General features: G+C 40.9%; 1 protein-coding gene across 1 annotated transcript in view; it reads right to left on the minus strand.

Moving 5' to 3' along the window:
- Window positions 1-689: 689 nt before the first annotated feature.
- The window catches only part of grin2ab (glutamate receptor, ionotropic, N-methyl D-aspartate 2A, b), a 169,280-nt gene continuing 146,259 nt past the window's right edge, over window positions 690-23,710 (minus strand). Inside the window, exons 13-20 of the mRNA XM_081608990.1 lie at window positions 22,267-22,392; window positions 17,403-17,632; window positions 16,636-16,796; window positions 15,088-15,275; window positions 13,591-13,829; window positions 8,199-8,382; window positions 5,307-6,093; window positions 690-5,220 (exon numbers count right to left, since the gene is read on the minus strand). Of these exons, the coding sequence (XP_081465116.1) occupies window positions 4,224-5,220; window positions 5,307-6,093; window positions 8,199-8,382; window positions 13,591-13,829; window positions 15,088-15,275; window positions 16,636-16,796; window positions 17,403-17,632; window positions 22,267-22,392 (2,912 nt within the window). The 3' untranslated portion in view covers window positions 690-4,223. The remainder of the gene's footprint in view (window positions 5,221-5,306; window positions 6,094-8,198; window positions 8,383-13,590; window positions 13,830-15,087; window positions 15,276-16,635; window positions 16,797-17,402; window positions 17,633-22,266; window positions 22,393-23,710) is intronic.

The raw sequence follows: 23,710 nt of genomic DNA on the forward strand, positions 1-23,710 counted from the left end.
TTTGATTAGTTTGAATGTGGATGAACTGAAACTTCTCATGGCTTGTAATTGCACGAATCTCATTTAGTCACTCTTTTGAAGCCAGGAATTCTCAACCAGTAAGAAAAAGGATTCAGGCAGACGTCCCCCACCAGTGCAGGGGCCTGTGGGAAAGAAGCTGCTCTGAGCACCAGACATTGGTTAAACCATGATGTCATGTGATCATGCTGGGAAAGTCCTCCTTCCTGGAAATTGTGACCGTGTTAATTCTGGGACCTAACGTAAAATTTAAGTAGTAAAAACAAACAGACATGATAGCTAACAAAATAGCTTAATTGTTTAGCAAGCAACTGAGCAAGAAAGAGTCAAAATATTGTATCAAGTTGAAAATATAGATTAAAATCTATTAAATTAACCAAACATATTAATAAACAAAATTGCAAAAATATATTGCATTATCACTGAAAGAAAAGCCTCTTTAGCACAATAACTAGCAGGTATGATAGCCAAATACAAATTTTGAAGCTGGCTGGAAAGATTATACGTAAAAAAAAATAGGACGAAGAAGAAATAAATTTCTTCAAGTTGAAATGAACTTAATTTAACAAGCAAATTAGAAGGTATGGTTGCTAAGAAAGATGCAATTTAGCTAGATATATGGATAAATATATGGACAGACAGTTTAGATAGATAAACAAGACTCACACAAGTAGAAAAATGTAACCTTTACTTATTTACAGATTGTACAGAGGTACTGAGTGATAAGGTAGTATTTACAACACAACTAGTAGCTTTGAAACCCCTGAACTTATACACAGGTTTGATACACTGCAGAGACTCACAGGACTACACACCAACACACTCCTTTCACCCAGAGCAGGAAGAATGAGTTTGAAACTAAGATCTCAGTTAGTTCTGAAATCCATACAAAGAATTCCTCGCCCAGGTGCTGTGCTGCTCACAATCAAAGCAGAAAATACAAGGTGTGGAACTCGGAAACTGAAAGGTACAGTATGTCAGTCAGGGTGGAAGGTGTGTGTGTTGTTGCATGTAGCCCCGAGAGTCCAAACCCAGGGAGAAATCAGATGTTGCAGCAAAATAGGTACCACTGAAAACACAAACACATCATGCAGCAACAAAAACAAAACCCCAAAATAATCAAAATTAAAGGGTTGGAAAAAAAAAAGAAAAGTCTCTGGTGTTGGATGTACAAAACTTATTCTACATGCTTTCTTAACATGACAATAGAGACGTGTGTGTGTGTGTGTGCGTGTGTGTGTGTGTGTGTGGCTGCGTGTGCGTGTGTGTGTGTGTGTGCGTGCGTGTGTGTTTATGTATTTGTGTTGCATGAATAATAAAAGCCAGGTCAAATGTTGTGTGTAGGATGAAAGAAAGAATATGTCAAAAACACAGACACATACACCCAAGTAACCTCTAATACACACATCCTCTCTTTTATACAAATGGCTTCACAAAGTGAAGCACACACTCACGCACACGCACGCATACTCTCACACTCAGAGGTGGAAAAGAACAGACACGTGGTGGAAGAGAACACAGTGGGTGGAATGGGGATGTTTGAACCACGCAAGCTGGGCAGTCATCGAATACAGTTCAGCTGGGTAAGTTGGAAAACTGGTCAGCTGACCCACATAGTTAACTACTGTGCTAAACCATTTGTGATGACTGTACAGTCAGGTCCCAACTTGTAGCACTTTAGAGGAAGGAGTAGGAGAATAAAATGACAGAAGAATGTAAAACATGCCTTTCATTTTTCAAAGCAGAATTTAAAAAGTCATGTTGCATTTCAAATGAGTTCAATATTTAATACCATTTAAATCAAACAAATGAAAGAATTTGCAAACAGTTAAAACAAACCAAAAAAAAATCTCTGTACAGAAGTATAATATTGCAACCTGATATTGTGTATATAACTCACAAAACAAACCTATTAAGATTACCAAAATAGGGGCAGCACTCACCTTTCAAAGGTGCATTTTCCTTTCTCCTTTTTTATTAACCTGTCCTGCGTTCTGTCGCATTTGTCACATATGTTTTGTTTAGAAGTGAGTGTGGCTGTTCGTGGGAGAGAGAGAGAGAGAGAGAGAGTAGAAGAACAAAAAAGAGAATAGAGACAGACACTCGGCTAATAGGACATCAATTCTTGTTTCTATCAAAATCCTTGTGCTGAAAAATCAATGCCCTTGCTTGGTAGGTTATGGATTTCTAAAACACTCATATGCACATTGCCGGCCTGTCGAGTGTGTGCTTGTGTGTATGTGTGCTGTTTCTGAAACAAGTCTCTTCGAGTACCTCTCTGGGATGAAAGGCAGGACAGCGTTACTCCAGGTTAGGAGTACTCCAGTACCATACTCTACCAGCTACTCTAAAGATAATTTTGATGATGAAAACCTGCACCTGAAGATGCACTCTGCCTAAACGTTCACTACGAATACATTAAAAAGTCTGCAAGTCCTTATGTTTTACATAGGAAGGAATCAGAAAAGGACACTGCATCCTATGAGAAATAGTGCGGACTCTGATGATCTCTCACAACTACTGATATTAAGTGATCTCCATCAAAAATTTATTTTTTTTTAACACCAAGACTGAACTTTACTCTTTTGATACTTTATCTACTCTACGGCAGGGAGCAGGGGAAGAGCAATAAGCAATAGAGAGAATAAACAGAAACCATCCGATTAGGTAAGCGGAAAAAGACTCAAAGGAGGGATGAGCTCCATTAAAGTAGACAAAGGAAGAGAAAAGTGTTTGTGCTGTGTGTGTTGTATGCATGATACTGTAACCCTTTGTCTAATGCTAAAAACGTTTGATTCAGGAAGAGCTCTGCCCTACACCGTACCCTAAAACCTGCTAAAAAGAAATGAGGAAAAAGAAAAACCTCTATCCAGCAAGTGACTGAGAATATTCATATTATTCCGTACAAAAGTGTTTTTTGGTCAAACGTCTGTGTGGGTGGCAGAGATATAAAATCTACAAAGTGCACAAAGAGAAGCTATCTCATAGCTTCACACACACACACTCACACACGCACACAACCACCTTATTCTACTAGACTACTGCGAATCTGCACATGTGCGTATATGTCATAATGTGCATGTACCTTGTGTTTGTGCGGGTGTGAGTGCCTGTGCATATATGACCCTGTATAAGGAGTTTAAGTGTAACACAGGGCAGTAGGAAGCATGCAGTAAGACCTGAAGGCTAGCTAAGAGAGGAAGCAAGGATGCTGCACTTTGTCTGTTAGATTTAGAAACTCAGGAACACACACCAACATCCTGAGAGGTTCTTTTTTTTCTTTTGGTGGCCAAGTTTGGTCCACCTTTTGGAATGTTCAATTAACTGACATCAACAATAACAAACAGTCGGTAAGTTTGAGCTTTCCCGTAAAAAACAGAAGCAGAATCTGTTTTTAGTTTGTGTGTGTGTGTTCGAGTGTTTGCACATCTGCAGGCAGGAGCGTCACTCTAACACTGGTTTCCCGAACACCTTCCCGCCTGCCTTCCAGTCTTTTACATAGATAGTAATTTTGATTCAAGTCAAGGATTACTTGGTAGTGAACTACTCTGTAAGCCATGCTGGCAGTGCAGTTTAGAGGCTCAGACAACAAACGTGTTAACAGGAGGAGAAATTATAGTGCAACAGGAGAGTCCTGGAGAGGAAGGGGTGGGTGGATGGGTACTGTTGGGGTGAAATGTGTATGCATGTGTACGTCTGTGTGCAATCTCAGGTAAAAGGGGATTGTCTGTGACCCTTTAACTCAGAAAGGATGGGATGGGTTTGCTCGTCTTCCTAACATTTTCTTGTTTTTTTGTCAGATCCCACTGTTGGTGTTAGATTCTGCAAACAGTGTCCTGCTTATTCCACAAGGAGTTCCATCTGTCTAGTTAGAAGTATTGTCAGTTTGTACCCTGCTGCCCACAGCTTCCGGCTAGTGCGCACACCGACACACACACACTACTCGTTTTGCAACTTTGCCTCCAGGTGTCCCTGTGGCCCCTTTACTGCCCTACAGAGGCTTTTCATAAAGAAATGTATTTACTCTGTTTCACTGTTAATCCCTTTGGTCCGCTGCTGAGCTCAGTTTTTCACCCATGAGTGTGTCTGCGTGTGTGTGTATCTTCATATGTGCTTAGAACCAGAGCTGCCAGGTCCAGTCACGCACACCTTCTCCTTGCATGCTTGTGTGTTTGGTGAGAGTAAAGCTGTGTTATTTGTGACTCTCAGACATCAGACTCGATGCTGGGCATGCGGCGGTACAGCCGAGGCCGATTGCCGCCTGCACTCGAGGCTCGCGGTGCTGTCACATAGCTCATTGGCTGTGAGGCAGCGGGTGGAACCATATAGGCCACCACAGGAGGGTCCTGCAGAGGGTAAAACACCTGTTGGTCAACATGACCACCATGCTGGTTGACATGATGGCTGCCGTGGTTGCCGAGGGTGAGGGACAGCTGCATCCTCTGCTTGTAGAGCTCGTGGGAGGAAGTTTTCTGCGGCATGCGGGCGGCAGCCTGGGAGGTGTTGTCTCGTTGTGCTGTGCCCGGGGCTGAATGCAGGAAGGGATTGTGTGATGGGCGATCCGGCAGAAGGCTCTTTGAGCGCCGCGGCATAGGCATCGGGATGTCCAGGCTGTGGTGGTGGGATGGGGACGGAGAGGGCGGGCTGCGGCTGCTGTATGGGCGGTCAGAGCGCATTGTGAGGACGTTGGCATAAGCCCCATCATCCAGGGTCAGCTCCCTGTCCCGGTCCCTGTCAGGAAGGCTGAGTCCTCTCATGTGGGGGTGAGGCTGTGACTGACGCTCCGGAATGCCGTCTGGAAGCACATTCTCGTAGGAGTGCTGCCGACTCAGCTGGAGGTGTTGGGCTGATGGGGAAGCGGGCAGAGGAGACGGCGAAGATGGGGTGGGCTCAAAGTGGCTTACAAGCCCGTCGCCCTCGCCCACTAGGCCAAGCTCGCTCTGTGGAAGGTAGTGAGTAAACATGTCACCACTGTGTGGGTGAGTGTGGGCGTAATGTGAGTGCAGGTGGTCTTCACTGATGTCATACAGATTCCCCAGGTGGGTACAGGCGTCACAGCGCGCTTGAGGAGATCGAACAGTGTAGAGGCCAGAGTAACCGCTGAGCTTGGTCAGGCAGGTACGACAGTGACCAGGCCTGGCGCCTTGGATGGCCGAGCCAGAACCAGGAGCTTCAAATGATCCTGCAGATTTGTCCTTTACACTAGATAGGGGAAGAAAAAACTATTAAAATGGAGACAATTCAACCATGTGAATAATTATTAGTTTACTTTTGGCAGGAACCCTTACTTGCTGTGTGTGTAGGTGCTGTATTTCTTGTCCTTAAGGGAGTGCAGGTCAGCCTCGGCACTGTGACTGTGGTGCAGGAGGCTGGCGCTCAGCTGCATAATTGGTGCGTCTGACTGGTGTGAGTGTGAGTAAGTGCTGTCAGGTGGAAAGAGGTCAGGGGGGTAACTGTGGTCATCACCTCCCCCCTGGCTGTCTCTCTGGTAGGGAGGAGCAGATTGGAGGCTGGCCTGGTCAGAGTCAATGGAATAGATCTTAGATCCTCGACCGCCTCCTCCTCCTTCACCTCCACCTCCACCGCCGCCCCGCTTCCTCAGCTGATTGATTGGTTTAAATCCGCCCCTCGCAGCCATAGAGTCAGAATCTTTGTGCGATGGAGGTCGACTAGAACACTCTGACATGTCTGAGTGTTGCGGCTCTTCCGGCAGGTAGCGCTGGCTCTTCATCTGTGGAGGCCCAGTCCCTGAGGCTGAGGTGGGGCTTGGGCCTCCAGGAGACACCACACTCGGTTGAGTCTTCAGCGTCTCCACGCTTTTCTTCCATAAGGCCCGTGGCTTTGATGCAGTGATAGCAGGCCCGGCCAGGCGGTTCTTGTCGTTATCATCGGTGATTGACAGCTGGGGCTTGTTGGGGCTGGTCTGGAGAGTCGGGGCTTTTTGTTGCCCGGGAAATGGTGCAGCATTGTTAAGATGGTTTTTATGTCGCCCGGACAATGACAGGAAAGCCTGTGGACCCGCAGCGTTGCTATAGAGACCAGGACCCTTCTGAGGCAGACTGTGGAGTGAGTTACCTAGGAGACAAAAAGACATGCTCCTCAGACAGCAGACAACAGTTGGATGATTGCATGAATGCTTCACCAGTTAGCTGATACATTATCTATTACCTCGGCACGCAGAAAACACCATCTATTAGATGAGGTAAGCACTCAAATAAACATATCAAATATGAACAATAGGAGAAAACATATAGAGGTTATTTTGCATCAAATGGTGACTTGTTAAACCAATTAGTAAGCTTTTTCACATTTTGTCTCCTTGCTGCCACTAATTTATTAGTATATTATTATTAAGAGAGTATTCCATATATGGGAAGTGATTGGAAAATTATGTATGTTTTTTTTTTTTTTTAAAAGAAAAAAAATAAGAAAAATTGCTGTCACTGATAAATCCACATCAGTGACAGCTTTTGGGTCTGACTTTCACCTACAACCAAGTTTTTAAGTTACAAGAGCAATAGAGCAATTTATTATTTTTGTGAAATCCAAATGTTTTGTGACGGCCTCAGAAATCAGAGATCTGTTAAAAGCATGAACAATCAAACTCTCATAATAAAGTTGTGAGTTTGATAAAACAGGGCCAGGTGGGAGAAATTTCTTTACATGGTAACTCTTACAGTTCTGTCATTATTCTGCCACACTACAACACTAAACTGAAAACAATTGTTTAATAAAAAATATAAGGCCTTCATGGCCAATTCCATGACACAAAATGGTTTTATTTAGATTGCTTTGAATTTTAAACAGTGTTAAAATGTTATTTTCTTCTGTTTGACTGTAATTTTTGCAACAGTAGTTAACATTTCTGCTGCCTATCTTGGCCAGGTCTCCCTTGAAAAGGAAGTTGTTGATCTGAATGGGATCTGTCTGGTTAAATAAAGGTTAAAAAATAAATAAATAAATATCTCCATAAGGGAACAAGGTGGCGGCAGCATCATACAGTGGAGATGCTTTTTTTTTTCAGGAGGGATGGAGAAACCGTTCAGAGTTGATGGAACCTAACTCATAAACAGGGCAGAGATTCACCTGTTAGCAAGACATTACAACAGAACACAAATAATGTTCATTGTCCCTCAGTGGGGAAAATCAGGTGTACTGCCAGTAAAGTGACAGAGAAACAGAAGCAGGCAAATTTGCACAATGTAAAATATAGCAATGAAAAATGTGAGATTGGAGACAGGTCAAATTTACAGCATAAAAAATACTGTGCATGTCAGGATCCCAGGTTATTTTGTGTCTGCTTTTGTACCTTATTGTTTATTCGTTATCATGAGACTTATTTATCATTATTCTTATTTATCATTACTTATTTATTCATTATCATGAACTTTACTTTCTGAAAAGTAAAGTTTCAGTCTTTTTCTTTTGATCAGTCTTTCCCAGCAGCTCCCTCTCTCTCTTTGCTTTTCTCACAGCTGCACCTTGTTAGTAATTAGTCCCAGTCCATTGTTCCAGCAATCAACCTCCCAGTGTTTAACAGCCTCTCCTCCTCCTTCACCAGTGCAGGTGATGCAGCCCGTCACCTACATGTAACACGGTGCCCGTTTTGTTTCCAAATTCTTACTTTATTATTTCTTTATTATTTTCCATTAAACAACTCATCAACTTGCTGTATCAGCCTCTTCTGCTTTTGGGTCTGACTTTCACCTACAAACCATGACAGAGCAGTTTTTAAAGACAGCATAGTTTTGGTTTAAAGAACTGTGGAGCTGAGTAGGACAACCACCATGACCACACGGCCACAGCTGCAAAGTTTAGACTGATGCATATTCATATGTTGGAGTCACCCAAAAATCAGTCCAAGAGAAGAATCTTTGGCAAAACTGGAAAATTGATGTTTATAGATGCGTTCCAGTCAGTCTTTCTGAGTTGGAGCTTTTAAGAAAAGAATAAGCAACTGTTGTATGTAGAATAATTCTCTATTGAAACGGAATTCAAATACATACACTTCATTATATATTACATGTTTTGGATGCAGTGCATTTTTTTTTATTATGTGCTACTTTGTGTTTTATCACATTTAAATAAAAAAAGGCACTGAAGTTGAGATTTTAATGGGACAAAATGTAAAAAAAAAAACTTCCGTTTGCAAAACACTGCATGTAAGAGTGGTACTGTACCTTTGCCTGACATCATGTCTAGGATGCTGGGTTGTAGGAGGACAGTGTTGCGTTTGGGTGATGACATTGCGATGGACTTGGCAGATTTGAGCAAGTGCAGCATGTTGGCTTGAGGACTGAAGTCCAGCTCAGGCGCCTTCTTCTTCATGTCGATGTGAACGCCGTGGATACAGCTCCATATACCCTGAGATGAGCACAGGACAGGAAATTAAAGAGAAAATGGCAGGTGAGGAAATTAGAGACAGAGGCCGACTGAGATAGAGATAATTGAAAAGTAAAGGTGATTCATAAATCAGTGACTTTATCCAAAGAAAGTACAAATAAGCACAGGATTCATTTCCTTGCAAAGACAAGTAATAGAGACCCCTACTTTGTTTTTAAGAGGGTTTACTGGAAACCTTAACCTCATTATATTTTATAGCATGACAAAGGGAGATAATCACCACTTTTTTAGATGAATTACTTTCAGTGGTGCTTGATAACTAAATCTAGGGGATGATGTCACTGGAGGGGGGTCTCTGAGTGCAAGGAAATGTTCTTCCTACAGTCACTTAACCTCCAGCACCTCAGCTCAAGCAGCATGTGCACGCTGAGACAGACACACACTTGGAGACACATTGAACACGTTTTTTGTAAGACTCTTAATGTGTGAAATGCTGCTCGTCTGGAATAAAAGCCCTGCCTGAGACAGAGGCATCAAATATGAATAATGGAAAAGTGGTCGCTCTTACTGTGCCCATTTGTGTTCTGTGCGTACATTAAGGTTTGTATGCCTGTGCCTCAACCAGTCCATCTGTGGTTTCATCAGCTTATGGGACTTGCATACATTTAACCATTTTTAACTTGGTAGACCTGCTTGTGAATGTGTGTGTGTGAAAGAGAGAGAGTGAGAGAATGGAGAAAACAGGCCTTCTGCAAAGTTTCTGCAGCCTGTAAAAGTCTGGAATTTGAGAAGGAAAACGTATTTTTTCAGGTCAGTAAAAACTATGTAAAAAAATGTAATATGAAAGAAAATAAAAGATAGAAAATCATTTCTTTTAGGTTTTATTGCTTTCTCCATGGTATAAATGTTCCATTAATTCATCTATTCCCTTTCTTTTTAAATATAGACTTGCCACTTTTGACTCAAATAGCAATTCATCCAATCACATGGCAGCAATTGAAAGCCTTTATTTAGGCCACCAGTGTCCAAAGTGAGTCCTCAAGAGCCAGGATCCTGCATGGTTGGTTCAACAGATGTGAACTAAACAGTGGCTTGTAAGCAGGCCTCTGCCTCTCACAGGGTGTTAAACCAGGAAAAAAAAACTAAAGACACTTTTCCATTGGCAAGTTGCACTCTAACCAGTTGAGTGCGGTTTGGTTCTACACGAGGTAGTGACTATTCCATTTGAGGACTATTCCAGTTCCTCACTATTGTGGGGTGGGGGTGGGTGGGGGGAGGGGCCATGAGCAGCAGCAGCTGTGGTCGACTCTCCACTAATATTTGCAGGAACATTCATTAATGGAGAACCTTCAGGTTCTGGTTCTGATGGACTAAAATAAACCCAGATATTTAAAAAGTTTTATAGAAATTCTTTGCTGGTTCAAACATAATGATAAAGACAAAAAAGAATCTATTGCAAAAGAAGAAATCAAAAACAGGACAACCGGTCCCACCAGGCCAAAATCACAACAAAAAAGCAAACAAACAGAACTATCGCATGGCAGGCTGGAGACGTTAGCTGCAGCCTACAGCCACTGGTTTCATGCGTGCACCTCAACAAGATGCATCCCAGGTGGTGATGGAGTGAGCAGAAACAAGACAAAGGGACGGGTCTACACACACACACGTGTGTCGAATCCAGCCTATATATAGGCGGACCAACAGCGCTACAACTAAACGCAATTAAATTAATTACAAAAATAAAAAATTATTCAAACTCCTAAATATATCAAAAACCAGGGAAAAAGTCATTTAACTAAAGTCTATAAACAAAACAATTTAGGAAAAAATAGACAAAAACAATCATAATGTGTCCAAAGCACACAACACCCACAATAAAATAGAAAAACACATATTGCACATTCCTGCATGCATTCCAGCAAGTAAATGAACCAGCAAATCAGACCAGAGCATCAGAAGCCTGGTCTGTATGTTCCTACTTTATTTAACAATCTGATTGATGTTGGGACAAATTAAGTTTTGAATCTGTTACGTCTACCAGCAGGGATTCAAAGGCGTTTCAGCAGCCTCCGTCTGAGGGTGTCTGATTAATTTGATTTATTCATCCCTTTATATCTTCAATTGAAATCTCAAAGGGCTCATTCATACGCTGATGATGGCTGAAGGCTGACAGAAGCAAGGCTGTATATTTTGCACCAACACCAGAAGTGTCTTGACCAGAGATGCAAACGACGAGGGCAGGCAGACTGGGACTCGAACCAGCAGTAGACCAATTGCAGGGTGAACTCCTACCGCCGTTGCCACCGTTGCCTGTTGTGTACCTAATGATATTAATATTATAATTTCAGTAGCTTTGTTTCCCTTCTGTGCAATTCTTCCCGTGGAGTAGCAAATAAATTTTGGTCTCAGCTGGACTCTACTCAAATAATTCTCCTCTTTACCACACAGAGGGAGAGAGTTTGGCAAATAAAGGGTTTTTAAAGCCACAAATTCAAGCAGCAACATACAGGGCTTAAAGTAAAAAAAATCCTGAGCCTGAAACTTATAGTTATGATAGAAATTAACTATACCGTTGCTATTGCCACAGTTTAATAAAAAGTGTTTTTGAATAGTGCAAACAATAGCTTCTAACAATACAATTAACAAGCTAAACACTCAAACTTAAATAAGACTTCAGTACATTTCAACTCAAAACAAAATGTAAAATGTCTGAGCCCTAAAGGTTTGCCTTACAGGCAAAAATCCCTCAACATTAAATAAGAGTCCTTTCAGTCAATGTTTTGGCAAGTAATTTAGAACATGCAACATAACCAACTAGATCAGTGTTTTTCAACCTTTTTGGGACCAGCAGCCCCATCCTATATCCAGGTCCCTCACCGCCCCCTATAGGCCTCGGGGAAGTCCCAGGACACGCTGGAGGGACTATGTCTCTCGGCTGGCCTGGGAACGCCTTTGGGTTCCCCCGGAGGAGCTGGAAGAAGTGGCTGGGGAGAGGGAAGTCTGGACCTCCCTTCTGAAGCTGCTGCCCCCATGACCCGACCCCGGATAAGCGGCAGAAAATGGATGGATGGATAATTTCTCAGAGAACAAAAAACCATGTGAATAGAAATTATTTTCACAGGTGTCTACGAAAAATGCAATGAACATTCAAGTTAAAATTGATAGGCCTAACAGCAGCCAATCAGAGTGGAAAAAATATTCTTATTTTGTGCCATTTTCTAGTTGTTAAATATTCCACCATATGACCAGATAAAAGATGTACAACATGCCAGTTTAAACTTTGATCTATTTGCAAAACAACTGAGCTCTGCAACATTAAAACATGGATAGAACTGTAACTACATTAATCATAGCTCTTCTTCTCTTCAGTGTTCCTGTCGGTTTCTGGTGGTGCAGCTCTGTGCTGCCTTCAGGAGAATGGGACATCAGAGTATCAACCATAAAATTTCACCCACATGGCATTTATTGTGCAAACCAGAGCTTTCAGTGGAAAAACAAAAGTTCCAGATCCTTTTAATGCCATACAAATATGAGACAGAAACATGGATTATATCTTTATATAGACCTGTCTATTGATTTATAGATTAATAGTTTTACTGGACAGAAATTACAAAGAACAAATCTGGTTCTTAATCAAATCCTAATGAGTCAAATTCAAAGTATCATGGAGTCATCAGCCTCATGACAATAACACTGACATGAAAATAATTTTGAAGAAATAAATATATCAAATCTAATTAAAAACATAAATAAGTGATAAGTTCTTTACTGTTATGGTCTGTAAGATATATTTATTCTCAGTACTAGATGTGGTCTCAACAAACCCATGGCACTTCAACAATATTATTTTACCTTTTATCTGGAAATAGTGTCTGTTTATTCTTGCCATACAGTCCTCTGTATTAATTATTGCTCGAAAGGTCTTGCCATACCAGTTTATTCCTCTGTATTTACTTTAGTTTCTTATTTTATTCTTGCATTTTGTTCTTCATTCATTTCCATTTAGTTTCCTTTGATTAGTATTATCCTCTCTTGATTTATTGCTATGTCCACTTTAGTTTCTTTCCTGTTGCTACATTTATTTTATTGTTTATTGACGCTCACCATCAGTAATCTTCACTCATCACCTGCTGCGCCGCCTAATTGTCATGTGTTTCACATCATGTGTTGATTTTTCACAGTTCAGCGTCTGATTCTCTGTTTTTATGCCATAATTCACATCTAGTTCGTCGCTCCGTTTTATGTCCCACTTCTCCTGTTTCAGAGTTTAGCGCAATGTGCGCGTCGTTTTTTTTTTTTTGTTTTCTTTAGCCCCCTAAGGTGCAGGGCTTTAGGGAAGCGTATCGATGGGGAAAAGGCAGACTGACATAAACCTTCTTAAACAACAGAAACAATTTCGGTATTTTGATTATTGAAATTTAAAAGTGCTGTGGTACCGTTGTTCTATCACACCCGTTTCATACCAGACCACTTACAGCATCGGTGTTAACGCTATAAAATGAACACTCTCTACCTTGGTATCACCAATGGAGGGATTTCTTTATATACATAGGTTCATTTTTCAGAGGGATACAAAATGAGGGTGTCGTGATTTTAGTAATTACATGTTTATAAGAGCGATTTTCTGTTCTCCTTCCATGGAATTGGGCAGCATCCAGACGGACAATAAAACACTTTTTAATATAAGTTGCTGCTTTGACATGATCACAGAACTGCCAAAACATATTTCCAAAATTCTTAATAAAACATCACCGGGTGAGAGAAACTCCATCTTCTTTCATATCGCATTTGATTTAATCGCTGAACCGAAAGCATGTGCTTCTTTTTTACAAACCGTTTTACAGTCATTGGACAAGAACACGGGAGCTAGGATTCTGATTGGCAGACATCTTTGTCTATCATCTACAGTTTAGTTGAGGGCGGGGCGTTTGGTCCAATGCTCGCTTTGCTTGAAAAGCCGGAAGTCTGGCCCCCAGACGGAGCTCTTTAAGCCCGGAGACTACAGTTTGGTTGAGGCGGACCATAAAGATTGGTTGAGGTGGACCGTTTGGTCAAAAGCGGAAATCCGGCCCCTGGCCGGAGCTCTTTAAGCCCTGAACATAGGTGGTGACCACCAGTTCACTGCAAATCAAAACAAAATCTGATGCTGTTACATTTGAAGGTAAATTCTGAGGAACCGTCTCCAGCAGTGGGAAAAGTGTTAACTGTGTGTGTTTGATTTCCTCTCACCCTGCTGATAGTGAAGAGCATACCCGGCCTGCCAGAGCAGACACCGGTGAAGCAGTATCTCAGCCTCCAGTAGAAAAGATGCTCTGAGATGAAGGTGAGGATGGAGAGGCCCATGGCTGTAGCCAGCATGTAGAAGACTCCTGCCATGTTGTCCACATCCAGCTGACTGGACATCACCTCATTCTTTTCATTATGGCAGATCCCGGTCAGCCACTGCGCCTCCAGCTCCTCCATCTCACCTATTGGAAAAATTGAAAAACAAAGTGTCTTAAAATGAATGAATGGGAATGATGAAAGATAAAAGATTTTGGGACAAGTAGAAAGATGCTATATCAAATGAAAGCAAAGAGGATAAAAACAGAAAACACTATGGGAGAAAAAGCGATAAATACCCCAAAATCTTTAAGGATTGTTTTTATATTCATTTGTATATTCAGATTTAATTATTCTCAGAAAGGTAAGGCCTCTTAAACAGCATACTAATTTTTATCATAGCGTAATTTTGATGACAGTCCGTCACTAAAATATTTAATGTGCCAGTTTAACAGCACATATTTAGACAGCATGCTCATTTTATAAGCTACTCTTGCTGTTGCGATAAGATTTGTTTGTTTATATTATCAGGATAATGACTTTTAAACTTTTAAAAAAATCTCTTTGTCTCAGGTTCAACTACTGCAGTTTGCCAAAGCTCAGCTTTGTTTTGTCAAGTTTTTATTTCCAAAAACACCATAATATCTAACAGAATGATTTCTTCATTTTATCATTTTAGAGAAGCACTGTTTTTACTATTCATACACTTTAGTCACCTATATATAGAGCAAACATCTCATTTCATGTCTCTTAACAGTCCTAATGTAAAGAAACCAACTTTGCAAGAAAATAAAAAACTTGTATTTTTATTTATAATTAATTTACTAATAATTAATTATTAACTAATCATGCTAAAATCTGCCCTCCAAAATACAAGCTTCTACATGCACATGTTTGGTGAAACCACATAAGTTAGTAGGACAGATGATCAGAGCTATTCCAACACTTCTAACTTGCCTATTGTAATAGTTCAAATACCAAATAAACCTTAATTTGCACTAGCACGCATACTGGAAAATGTTTTAGCACCACTACAGAAGCTAATATCTCCAGTCTTCTTTATTTCTGCTCTTGGGGGTACAGCCATTAAGAGTCAATAAATATAAATGCAGCTTCAGGATTAGCTGCTTTGGAAGCAGGTAGCATTGCAGCATTTTCTTCATCTTAGATATGTCCTATGCAAAAAAAAAAGCATATTAGGATACGTGAGCACATACATGTACATACACACACCTCTTAGAGTAATGATGATGAAATGGTGTGTTAAGATGAGACCCTGGTAGCTTTCTTAAAGGGGAGAGGAGTACAAGATTGTTTTTTGTATAAGGACAAAGACAAAGACTGTTCACTTTAAAGACCGACAGAACCTCAAAAACCTGACTAATACTTCACTAAGCATCTTACCGTCTCCTATGATGCTAAGTATAGCCAGATCGACTAAACGTTTCCAATACGATCCCTTCTGAAGTGCGATCCCATAACCTGTGGTGGCAAAGATGTATCCGCTGCCGATGGTGACCAGTTTACAGCCGTCGTCTCTGCCTGCCATGTAGTTCAAGACTGCAGCATCGTAAATGAAGGCGTCCAGCTTTCTGTGACGAAAACCAGTCCAAATTCAGCATGAAATCAAACGTTGAAAAAAACACAATAATCATTTAAGGAAAAGAGATAAATATTAGGTAATTATTTTTAAAGGAAAACATGACTAATTTTCTAAAAAACTAATCAGGTAAAACAATCTTTTTTTATTTGCTAAATATTTTGGATCTAAAACTTTTTAAAATCTTCTGGTCAAAATATCATGTTTTTAAAAACATGAATATCAATGTCTTCCCTTCAAGTTTTTGCGATTCCTCAGTCACAGAAATTTACGCAAAATCAACAGATCCCTGCAATTTTTGAGCCACTGGAAAGTAAATATTGCAAATTTTCCAAAGGATTTGCTCAAAAACACTGGGTTATGTGACTGTTAATTCCCACCTATAGGTCAAAGTACTTCTTACTTCTGCTACTCTGTTACTTCCGTTTCACTTGTTTTATTTACAGTTTCAAAATGCCATCTAGTTTTCTTATATGCCAACATTGATATAACTGATAATTATAAACTTTTGTGGAATATACCCGTACTTCTGTAGTTGGTTGTAAAATTGAATAATACAAGTTTTTCATTGATTAGGTAAAAATCACACCCTTCAGATCTAACTGTAGCTTGAAAATGGTCTCAGTAAAAAGCGCCAGCCCGATTACTTGGGTGCTTCACATTTATAGTTGTTCTATGGGCTTATATTTCTTAGGGAAATGAAATATAATACAGTACATTAATTTATTAAATTTAGCTTAAAAAACAACGTAGTATATTTTGGGAAGATAGTGCTCTTATGTTTCTTGTGTACCTGAACACAAGATCCCAGATTGACTTTCATGACAATTTTCACTTCTGAAGTTGTTTACATATGACTCGGCTGAAAACCTTCTTTACATAGTTTTGATGTTGTATAACTAAGTTTAATGTGAGATGTTAGAATCAAACATTTTTCATATGCTGTGCTATATCAATACAATAATTAATACGCAATCTAAAAGTAAAATGATGTAATTATGTTTAATACCCTGAAGATCAAAGCCTACACTGAAAACTAAAAACCAGCTCTGCTGTTAGTGGAAGTTACAAAGGGAGAATAAAAGGTAGCCAACTCCAGAGCAAATTACAGTTTGTCTGTTTTGGCTGCGTCCCTTTTTTGTACAGCAGCAGGAGTTTATAATGAGCAGTTGCAAACATGTTGCCGTCAGTAACAGAAACACAGAGCAAAGCTACCTCTGTACTTTGGCACAAGTTAAAGCTGGGCACCAAGGGTTTGGGTTATTCTTAAATACATGTGCTGGTTGAGAATCATACTCTCAGATGCAGGGCATTGAAATGTGAGAGGACCTGACTTGATAAATTTACATTACCCTGTCTTGAGGCTGACCAATGCATCCACAACACCAGTCTGGTGGTACTTAGTCATGTACTGGTGCATATCTGGGTAGTTCTTCCGAATGTTGCGCTCGGTGCTTCCGTTGGGAACCGTCCCAAAGCGAAATGGCGGGGAGTAGGAGTGCGGCTTCTGGAACTGAGGGGAGAAGAAGAATGAAAGCAAGAAAGATATGGCATTTGTTAAAAGAGACTTATGCTGATGTGTGGGAAGAGCGCAGAGGGGAGAGGCGAAGATAAAAGCAATGAGTGACACCAGGAAGAGAGAAACGAGAGAAAGGAAAATAAGAAAAGGAAAGCTCAAGTAGTAGTGACGGAGAAACATGAAAAAAAAGGGAATGAGGGAGGACAGAGGAATGGAGGACAGTGGCAAGTAGAGACGGACAAGGAAGGAAAGATAGCAGAGAGGACTCATCAGTCATCATCGTTGTGTATCCAGTGTAGTGTAAGACTGGCTGGGGTTCTGCTGACACTGCCAAGCTCTGCAAACTACGCACACTCTTGCCTTTGATCTGTGCAGCATGCGTGTGTGTGTGTCTGTGACTCTGCTGTGCTGGCAGTGATAGTGAGGTGACAGGGACGGCCAGTGGGTTTGGGCTGTGAAGCTTGAGGGCCCTCCCCAGAGAGTCTTGTCTGGCCGCAGGCCTGGCATCCATTACAAGAGCAACCCTGACTGCGAATGTGTTTAGTTTCCTCTATGCATGTGTGTGTATATGTGTGTGTACCTATGTTTGTGTAAACCCACCTTTTTGTCAGACAGTCCAGTGACTTGGTCCACAAATTCTTCCTGGATCATAAAGGCAGCCAGGTTGGCAGTGTACGAGGCCAGGAAGATGACAGCAAAGAAGGCCCACACTGACACAATGAATTTACTTGTGGTGCCTTTGGGGTTCTGCACAGGCACAGAGTTGTTGAAAACCAGACCCCACAGCAGCCATATGGCCTTTCCAATGGTGAATGATGGACCATGTGGGTCTGAGAGATCAGCCGGAGCAATACAAAAAAATGGAAAAAGATTGCATGATGAGTCAAAGATAAAGCATAGTGAAACACTGACCTTACATTTTTATCTGATGGTGTCAAAATACCATCAGATTCCTCTTGTGTTCCAGAGGAATGGACCAATTATTAGTATAAAGGTACAAAAAAAGTTATAAATTGTTACAGTTATACTAAAAGTTTCCATCTGACTGTTCCTATGGTTTAAAGTTTTTTAATCAGATGTAACTGAAGTAAGCTGGAGTGACCAGAATTATCTCCTCTAGAGCAACCACAGGTGTCTTCGTAGTTTCTCTGACTAATGCTCACTTCTTAGTTTAACTGGGAAGCCATAAGAACGCTGTCCACTTCAGCTGTTCATTCATACACTTAACATTTTTCTGATGATTTTTTACTACTTAAATCTGTACTAAACCACCCCATAATTGTATATTTGACCTTGTTGTGTTCCTTTTTCTTTATGATGCTGGTAGCTCACTTATCTTTATGAAACCTCTGAAGTACTGTGGCCGACAGGTGCAAACGAGAAGCAAACAGCTTAACAAGCAGCAAACAGGTGCAAACGCAAAGCAGATAGCAAAAAAAGCTGGCAACAGATGTAAAAAAAAAACCCAAACAATTGCAACAGAAAAGAAATGCAAACCAAAAAAATGCAGCAACAGAAAACAGAACCTAAAACCTTCAATCAACAAAAAAAATGCAAAAAAAAATGTTGCAAACACAGAACTGCTAACGTGAGAGGAATATTCAGGCTTTTATTTTGAAATTTTCAGTAAGCTTTATTTTAAAGGGCTATACTAATCCTATGAGTAACAGTGGTTGGATTAAACCTGTTATATGATGCTCAAAACATTCCGCCATGTCTGTAGTTATAACATTCTGCTCAGCCTTCTTCTGTACTAACTCAGAGTTCTACCGTCATTGTAGTTGTTAACTGCCAGCTCAGCCCTCCTCTGTAGTAACTGATAGTTCTGCTATTACTGTAGTTCTAAGCAGGGACTGGCTTTCAGATGACGTCATCCAATGCAGATGGAGGGCGGAAGTAAATGCAGCCCATTTATTTCTGTTGATCCAGCATCAAAATGCCTAAAGTCTGTGTCCTGTACGGTTGTTCCAGCCATTCTAATAGAGAGAAAGATAAACTTTATTTTCGTGTTTCAAAGGTAGTTGGTCATAAGGGAGTTAATTTTAAAAAACTTACTGGAAAAGAGGAGAAAAGTGGATCAACAATCTACAGCGGGATGCCCAAAGTCGGTCCTCGAGGCCCGGCATCCTGCACATTTTAGTTCTCTCCCTGGTGGTAGTAACAACCTTTTCAGCTTGTCAAAGTTCCTCTGGTCTTCTAATGAGCCATCATTTGATCCAGGTGGAGAGAACTAAAACGCAGGATGCCGGCCCTCGAGGACCAACTTTGGGCACCCCTGACCTACAGCTAAAAACAGGAAATGCGGGAACTAACAACACCAGAGTTTGCAGTGCCCACTTTCTAACAGTTGATGATCGCATTGTTGAAATTGTATTTTCACATGTTTTATTGGACAGTTACTTAGAAAGACAAGTATTCATATGTAAGGTAAAATATGTTATTTTTATGCCCTATGTCCTCAGAGTGCTACCGTTGTTAGTAGCTAATTCAGTGCTGGACAGAATATAATGTCCAAGTCCCACTGAATATAATGTTTATTCAGTTGGACTTTCATGCTAAAAAAAAGCTAAATAAATATAACCTACCCAGCCATACAGTCACAGTGAGCTGTGACTTTTTCCCCACATACTTTGTGTCTGGTCACGAAGTATATTCGTGGCCAGACATGAACATGGGGTTTCTGTACATCGGAGCGAATCGACCTACATTGGACCTGAATCCAGCGTTCTACAACGACTCAACATTAACATACAACTCCAGCATGAATTTGGGTTTACAGAAGCTAAATAAATTATTTACCAGGAGATCCAAGCACATAGAAATAACATAGGTTATTTCTATGAGTTGTTAGCGATAGCATCATTGTCATAGACTAATTACTTAAAATAGCACAATTCACTCCTCAAGTCCACAGCCATCTAATGCTTCTTTTGATCCTAAATGCTTGACCCAACTTGAAACTAAATAACTGTATTCTCCAAGCTTTTGAAAACTTTCTTCTGGCTCGTTGTACAATATTAACTCTGTAGTTAATATTATGTGGATCACCTCGACACCGGGTAAATCCTCAAGATTATAAGAGAAGTCTGTTTTACTGCGATAATACAGATCATATCCTAAATATATACATATTTTTTCGAGATGCCTCGTCTGTTCCAGCGTAGGGCATTAGCGTACTGTTGAGACGCTTATCAAGGTCAAGTCCACTCACATGCTTTTACACACATTACATAGTCATACTTGCTTTTACACAAATTACATTGTCAGTACTTTCACACAAAGGCCTTTGTATTTGTAACAGATACAGAAACTGAATCATCTTCTCACTCCCATCTCCAAGGACATATCAACTTAGGTGACGCAAAACACCGGATGACCACTGGGCGTGTTCTTAGATCATAAGTAACGAATCTTCCCGTTTTTGATCAGATGCTGTATAGACTCTGTACTATTTTAATCTCTACTAGAGCCTTTGCCTTAAATAATTATATATATTTTCACATATGTATTATATCACAATATTTTGTAGTTCTTAACTGCTGAATCAGCCCTCCTTTTTAGTATCTGAGTGTTCCACCATTAAAGTAGTTGCAACATTCTGCTCAGCCTTCTTCTGTCCACATCAAATTCAGAAGTGCCAGATTTCCAGTGCAAGTGTGGAATGTTAAGAATACAGTGTTAATTCAACAACATGAGTGTTGGTGAGTGTTACATTCAGTAAAGTGTTGATTTCTAACTCAACACTCAGTCTGGTGTTGATTTAGATAGCTTATATAGTAGGGTGCCCCATTGTTGACTCATGGTTGCTAAAAATGTTACCAGACTGACTGATTTTAGTGACATAGTTGGTGTAAAATATTGAATAAAATGTTGTGCCACATGACTGGCTTTATTTTCACTCTTATATTTGACTTTATGACACACAAATTAATGACATACAAATTAATCGTCCTTATTTTCTCCAGGTGCATTCTGGGTAAAGCTTGTCACCAACGTCATCATCAATCACTTGGCAACAAATAGCAAACTAGCTAGAGCTACGGAACTTTAACATGTTTTGAATTTGTGTTGTTTCATCATTAGTGACCAGTAGCCTCTTGTTTCTGTTCTTCTCTTGGTTTATTGTACTTCATGTCAGATGGACTTCAAAATGGCATAGTCGCTCTCTGTGGTGGTGAAACTTGTTAGCTCCGCTGTTGCGGGCATGTCCATGTTGTAAGGTTAAATTATCATGAGCTTTATTCTTTGGGCCCGGTCATTAGCCCCGCCCCCCGGCCCACGCCGTCTTGTTCCGCTACTGCGTCACATGTTTGCCTGAGGAGCGGAGGCAGCAGTATGGCGTCTTGTCTATTATAACAAGGTAAGTTCCATGTTAAAATGATCATGTTTTTGACTATTTCTTATGGAGGCATTTATTTTTCCGTTTACACGAGTATTGATTCATATACACAGTTTGCTTAACGTATGTTTATTTGTTTGGATATCACGATATATATGACTGTTTATTATCTTAACCTAACATTGAAACTGTCTGGAAAATCAGGAGGCCATTTGAATTAGCATTATTTAGCTGCGGGTCGTTTTCTTTAAGTTTTTGGCTGTAGACTGTAAAATGGGGGAGTGGCTGTGCTGGACCGTTGGCTTGATCTAAGCCACAGGTGTCAAACTCCAGTCCTGGAGGGCCACTGTCCTGCAACATTTAGATGTGCCGCTGCTGCACCACACCTGAATACAATAATTAGGTGATTAGCAGGACTCTGGAGAACATATCTACACAATGAGGAGGCAATTGAGCCATTTGACTCTGGTGTTTTGTACCTGTGGCACATCTAAAAACTGCCAAAATGTTTTTTCTTTGTCAGTGTCATGTTGGTGATTGAATCCTGTTATGAAGACTTCAACACATTTCTTCAGACAGGTTGGCACAAGGGGAAGACCGGGAAGTGAACCACGACAGCCGCATTGAAAACTAGAGCCTTCATATGTGAGCTGTGCTTAACCCCTGCGCCATCACAGCATGATGATTCTAAGTAGTATAGAATCATCAAAATTCATGCTACAGTATTAATAATATAATCTTTTAAGATGCGGAGATGCTTTATCAGTCTATATAAGATTAATATTAAGCCAAACCCAGAGGTGCCACATAGTGTTTCGGTAAATAAAGTAAATATTCATGACTGACCTAGTAGTAGATAAAGTTGTAAATTACAATAAAATGCTGGGAACAGAGGCAACATGTTAGCTTCAGGTTCTGTTTTGATGTTGCATTCAAACAAAAGTTCCTGAGAGCAGCTTCAGGAAAAAAATGGGAATGTCATCTTGCTTTTGCATGAATTGATTCATGTCAGAGCAGTAATAGGTCACTTTTTTCTTGCTTGGGGGAAAACTTTGATTTACCACTTCCTGCTGCTGGTAAAATTATTGGTGTGATATTCCATATAACGTGTGTGTGCTGGTCTACCTTTGCCTTGGGCCAGGTTGCGGTTGAAGCCCAGTGGACTGACAAATTCAAAGAGGAAGACGGCAATGGCTGTGACAATCAGCAGCATCACAAACATCATCACCCAAACTGATGCACTGAAGGGCTCTGGGGAGAGAAAGAGACACTCAATGTTTGTGAAACTGAGTCCATGAGCTGAAGAGATGTCAAAGAGGAGAAGGAGATGCACAAAAAAAGCAACATGGTTGAGGGGGAGGGAGATACAAAAAGATGACGGAGGAGACACCAGTGAGAGGCTAGGGAAGGAAGGAGAGGGAGAGAGTTAGTCACAGAGTTTGAAGGAACACATTTCCATATTTTTCATTATTCCCTCGGATGAGAGCTGAGAGACGGAGAGGCTCAGGGCAGAGGGGGACGGAGGAAAAGAAGGAGGAGAGACAGAGGAAGGTGGAAGAGACGAGATTCAAACTAAGTGATCTGATGTGCCGCCACTATCAACATGAATGTGTGATTTATTTGCGTGCGTATGAGTCTGCTTGGTGTGCAGCAGGCCAGGAGTTCAGACAGCGGGATGAGTGCCAGAGCTGCTGAACCCACACAATGTGTGTGTGCCTCTGTGTGTCTGCGTGTGTGCGTGTATGTGTGTGTGTGTTTGCGTCACTGCATGTGTAAGTATGTAACTGCCAGGGTTAGCCAACCCTGAGAGATTGTGTGCTGAGGTGCCTCTAATATGAGTGCGAGAGATACTGAACCGTCACTGATACCCTGAGCCCGACTCCACATGCACACACACCCACACACACACACACGCATCCACGCACAAACACACGCCCGCACACAAAGCATTCAGCTCTTATCATCAACCATAAACATCCACAGCACATTCATTTTCTACACGTCCTTTACTTTATACAAAAACATCCCAATATATTAGTGCAACATCAGAAACACATTTTTTTATGTAATTCTGACACATGGCTTGATACACAGGGACCAACACATGCACGGTCCAATACACCCCACCACAGCCCCCTCACTCTCTGTCTCGCTCCAATGACAACACAAGACATTAGGCAAGCAGAACGCTTTTGGTTTCTCGTCATCTCAACAACTGGAGAAAGGGAATAAGAGGAGGAAGACGAAGCAAACATCAAGACTGCCTTGTCTAAGTTGACTTTTCAAAAAAGGAAAAAAAAAAAAAAAGAAACAGCTGGCATGCTCCACTTGCTCTGCTCTGGTAGAAATATTAATGTGCTTAGGGTTTTGAGGCCCAGATGAAGTCAGAGTACAAGTGGAGTTTGGCCAGCATATAGCGAGTGAATAAAATATTCCATTTCATGTTGAGGATTTTGCCACCATGTAAGCACCGCCCCATTATTGTGGCCCCAGGAGTCCTCTCAGCAGGATGTTAGACTGAGAAAGAAAAGGCACAAGTAGGAAAACATTTTTTATTAGAGAAAGTCAA

Source organism: Poecilia reticulata, chromosome 1 (assembly GCF_904066995.2).
Source record: "Poecilia reticulata chromosome 1, P_reticulata-male-v2, whole genome shotgun sequence".
NCBI lineage: Eukaryota > Metazoa > Chordata > Actinopteri > Cyprinodontiformes > Poeciliidae > Poecilia > Poecilia reticulata.